General features: G+C 36.1%; 2 protein-coding genes across 2 annotated transcripts; one reads left to right on the top strand and one right to left on the bottom strand.

Moving 5' to 3' along the window:
• Positions 1-304: 304 nt before the first annotated feature.
• On the bottom strand, positions 305-820 carry GCK72_015208 (uncharacterized protein; the record flags this gene model as incomplete). Its single annotated transcript, XM_003095593.2, has 1 exon — positions 305-820. The coding sequence occupies one exon, from the start codon at positions 818-820 to the stop codon at positions 305-307; it is 516 nt and encodes a 171-aa protein (XP_003095641.2).
• Positions 821-3,502: 2,682 nt separating this feature from the next.
• Positions 3,503-3,754, top strand: GCK72_015207 (uncharacterized protein; the record flags this gene model as incomplete). The annotated part of the gene is made up of 2 exons (XM_003097334.2): positions 3,503-3,574; positions 3,623-3,754. 2 exons carry the CDS (start codon positions 3,503-3,505, stop codon positions 3,752-3,754), a joined length of 204 nt encoding a protein of 67 aa, XP_003097382.2.
• Between the last annotated feature and the right edge of the window lie 1,196 nt (positions 3,755-4,950).

Raw genomic sequence — 4,950 nt, 5'->3', positions numbered from 1 at the left:
GCCTGTTCCATCAAACGTTTTTGGCTCCGGCAACGCTGAAGACTTCAACATCCTGTTCATACATTGCACCATTTCGTTGACTTCGCTACTTCCTGACCGACTCAAAGTTTTTCTGCTAAACGCGTCTTCTCCTCCTTTCTTCCTGCTTCCCTTATTGGTGCTCTCGGAGTTCCAATTTACCACCTTCTCGTACCAGCTTCTGCTTCCCTGGACTTCATCCCACAAGCCCTTCGGCTTGCGTTCCTCCAGCTCCTGCGTCTTCCTCAGTTGTTTCAGCGCCTTCTCCAGCCTACTGACCTGCGCCTCAGCCACCTCCTTTTCTCTGGATTTTCCGGATTTGCTCCCCGAGCATCTCCTTTTCCTCATTCCAGCACTCCGTCAACAAGTTCTTCTCATATTGCACTTTCTGCAATTCCAGATTTACTTTTCCCACGGACCATTCCGCTTCCTCACTTTCCGCTGCTTTCGCACACGCCTCTCTCAACTCTTCCACCGATTCGAGCTTGAATTCTCTCATAACTCGAATCACCGATCGCGGCCATTCATCTCCTCCGATTTCTTCGAACTTTTCCAACAACTCTCTGTTGAAAATTCTCATCGGCTCCAGAATCGCATCCGCCTCCTGTTCGCTGCATTTCGCTGTCAACTCCCCGAGTTGCAACCTTGTTTCGTCCTCCACTTTGACGCTGCTAGCGATAAGTTTAGTGAACTTCTTCACTTTCTTTCTTCTCTCCCTCACGCTCATTTGAGTTTCCACAACAATCATCCGATCGTCGTCTACTTTCAACGTTGACTGCTTCGACGATGTTTTGTCGCTCATCTTCTGCGTTGTTGTCCGTAAACAAAGTTTTTATCCAAAAACTGTTTACAATTCGTTGATTATCCAATCGACGAAAATTATTCACAAATTTTCGTAAAATTTATCCAAATTTTACCAAAAATTCTTATTTTTCCGCAAAACTTCGAAATCGCCTGGGTTTTATACTCGCCCAAACGATAAATTCAAAGATTCACTAAGAAACACGAATAACCGGTTCGGCCCCCAAGTTGCCCGCGTACGAATACGGGGTGATAGGGTCCTGATAAAATAAGACGACAAATACACAGTTTCTTACAATAAATTTACTTTATTGCAAGAAAATAGAATAAGAGAGCGATAAACTTACAAAACAATAGTTAAAACAACCAACGCTAAAACTAGAACTAACTCTGAAAAGCCAACCGACTTCAGAAAACTACTTTTGCCACGTGGAGTACACGTGTCCACGTGAACTGACGCGCTGAGGTTACGGTAGGCGCGTGAGCCTTTGGCGGAGTGTCGTTGCGTATTTATTGTGAGGACTCGGAGACTACAGGGTTATGAGGGTACCTTGCCACCGGCAACTGCCGCCAAAAATACCGTATCCCTTAGGAATCTTCTATCTGCTATTCCCAATTTTATTGTTTCAAAAAAACACAAAAATTAAATTTACAATAGATAAGTAGGTTAAGATATAGTCCGAAACAGTTAAATAAATAGATCGAAGATGAAATACATGGAATAGTTATTACAGTATCCTTCGGGAGTGAGTGCTCAGTGACGATCTCCTTCCTGAGGTAGATCTTCGTCTGGAATAAGAAGAAATTGTGTTATTAGCCAATCATATTTATTACAACTGCGCTCCATCGCTAACGAGAGAGTATCGGCGAGAGACGCAGAGTTTTTTCTCGCGCCGAAACAGATTTTCACCGTTTTTCATAAAGTTTTTTGTAAATTACAAGGGCAAAGTCCCGTTACTCACATTGGTGATCTGAAATAAGACGAGGAATTGCGGAAATTTAATTTATTCACAAGAGAAAAAAGTCAAATGCGAAAATGAAAAGAAGAATGAAAAGCGAATCGCAAAACAAAATGAAAATGAGAGTGAATGAATCCTTCTGGTATCTTCGAATCAATTTGACCTACCCGAAACGTTGAAATTCGATTTTGGAAGTGGTAGGTCAAATAGGTGGGTAGATCAAAAAAATGAGTTTATATGAATGTGGGTCTAGAATTTATATTGTGAGTGAATAACTGCTAAACGTATTAAAATAATTTTAGACCATTTCAGACAACACCGATCGGTAAGCTTCCGTGAAATAATACATTTTCAAGTTGTTCTTGGAAACATTTGACATTTGTTTCTTTAGACGTTTGATGAAACAGAAACTGACGGCTCCAAAAATTTCTCGAAGGTTCTTATGGACCTATTCATAAGGTATTAAAAAAAGCAGACAACTATTTTAATGAATTTTTGTTACTTTGCGAATAGGCCCACGCAATTCAGTACCAAAAAAAAACAAGAAGATCGACAAAAGATTGGTTTGAAACGGTAAATTGACGTTCTGAGAAATGACTCAAGGATCAAAGTTGCATGGAAGTGAATTACCTTAACCGGAAGTCGGAAGTCGGAATTAGATTTTTTCGCAAATATTCAAAAACTACAAGAGAAAAGATCATAAAATTGGCGAAAATCAGTGGAAAATTAGGTTTTGGATGAAGAAAAGCCAATTTTCTCTCCTTTTAGACCACTTTTCGAAGTATTTCTGCGAAATATACTTTTCGGAAATTCAACAGTTATGGAATGACGGAAGTCGGAAGTAAACATCCGAAAACGGAAGTCGGAAGTCGGAATGAAAAAATGCCCGGAAGTCGGAAGTCGGAAGTCGGAATTCCATGCAACTCTGTCAAGGATATTTGAACTTTTCGTGCCTTGGGTTTCATCAGATTGTATTTTATCCCGGATATCCAAATCAGAATTCTCGATTGTTCACTCTGATCTGAAAACTGGAAACGTTTCAAAACAAGACCTTGAAGTCTGCTGTATCAAGTATATATTTCAGATGTACCATTGAAATCAATTTGAATTTCAGAGTAAAAACTAAAAACTCGTTTTCTAGATGTTTCAGTTTGGAGTGTTAATAATTCATTTCAGATTTAAAGGCATTGGAAGTAGGCTAGTATGCGTAATTAATGGTTTTCTGTAACAAAATTAAAACTTAGTTCTGGAGATAATGTCATCAGTATTCCACTCTGATCTGCACTATACCTAACAATTTGAAAAAAGTGATTCCTCTGGAAAAAGTAAATTATTTACTGTTTCATTGTGAATTATTGAATTATTCAGTTTGTCTTTGATCCGATAACATTAGTTTTGTCTTAATTTTCTATGAAAAAGTGAAATATTTTAAACTCCTTATACTCACTATCAGAGAAGCGAATTCAATTAGTAGTTTAGATATAACCTCAAATCAGATTTTTCACTGTTTCAATTTCAATTATTGAATTATTCAGTTTGTCTATGATCCGATGCGATTTCTGTTCGAGATTCCTCTTTTCACGAAGATTGGACAATTTCGTTTTTACGTGTAATTGTTTTCCAACTTTTTCCGATTATTCACAATTTCAACGTAGCCTCTCATATATCACCAGTTTTTTTGAAAACTTCCATTTCCATTTCTTCAATAATCTTCATTTCCAATCATGACAACTTTGAGTGAGCTCACCGACACTTTCATTGATGAATTCATTAACAAATTCAGAGAAGAAATTAAAGTGAGTCCATCTATCTGTCCACACATCCAGATGTCCACACATTTTCAGCTAAAACCATCATTGTCTCGTTCTCCGTCTGCGTCTCGTGAGAAGTCTGAAAAGTCAGAAGAGCCGTCCGTCATTCCCGAGAAAATCAGCATTTCGAAGCTTCCATGGACAATTGAAACTGTGTTTTATTGATTGATTTTTGAGAAAGGAATTGAATGAATTTTCTTGCATTTATTGAAAATATCTGAAATAGTTACATAAGAAAATGAATGTTTCCTGTTTCAATAATTTTTAAAAAATCTGAAATTACAGTTATAGTTATTTACAAAAGAAGTACCACAGAAAAAAGTCATTGGAGCTAACACTGGGGACGTTCTAAAATCTCTCTCGGTGTCAAAAAATTCACAGTTTCACTGATAGAACACAAAGACAAATAATAAAAATCTCAGATGTCATGCGCATTATTTTTTTCTGAAATGAAATAAACACTGACACAACAACTCTTTCCAGTTTTAATACTGTTTCTATAAAACAGTAATTTTTTTTTGTTTTTTTAATAAACTAATAAACTATCAGTCTTCATTTTACAAAAAACTCTACTGTTTCACAGTAATCACATCAGAAAATTATATAAAATCGCGGAGATTCGTACGTTAAAGGAATCAAAATTTCTTGAAAGGGTCTATGATACGGCGTGTGTAATGAGGGAAGACTTGCTTTCTGCATCATCACTAATTAGATTTTATGAAACAACAAAAAATAGTAATTTGTTTAAGACTACAGCCTTCAAACTAATTTCCCAATCAAGAGACACATAACAGTTTTTCATGAAACAGTAAAAATTTCAATCAATTTCTAGTTAGAGACAGTGTTCTAGACTAAAAAATATCTAAAATTTATAAAGAATTGGAAACAGTCATTTTTATTAACGAAAATTTTCAGAACTCTTAAAAAAATATCGAACGTTCCAAATTTTTGAGTTCTCTAAAAGTTCACTTTGAAACAGTAGATTTTTAATGAAAAAAATTGAGTATGAGAGGAGTATTCTGAAATTACATTCCATAAAATGATAAAATAGCGAAAAAATGCAACTTGGGATGAAGTTAAAACAGTCGGCTTGATGGGGACGTTCTAAAATCTCTCTGGGTGTCAAAAAATTTACAGTTTCACTAGAATACAAAGACAAATAATAAATATCTCAGATGTCATGCAAACTTTTTTCCAGAAATTATACACTGAGGCAATAACTTTTTCCGGATTTAATAATGTTTCTACAAAACAATAAATGTTGGCTTTTTGATAAATTGATAAACGTTAACTCTCCTTTTTACAAAAACAGTTTCACGAGATTGACAAGATTTCTTGTAAGGGTCTATGATACGTTGTGT

This window comes from Caenorhabditis remanei, chromosome IV (assembly GCF_010183535.1).
Source record: "Caenorhabditis remanei strain PX506 chromosome IV, whole genome shotgun sequence".
In the NCBI taxonomy this organism is placed as follows: domain Eukaryota; kingdom Metazoa; phylum Nematoda; class Chromadorea; order Rhabditida; family Rhabditidae; genus Caenorhabditis; species Caenorhabditis remanei.
The sequence above is the reverse complement of the archived record's forward strand: the minus strand, read 5'-3'. Positions and strand labels throughout refer to the sequence as shown.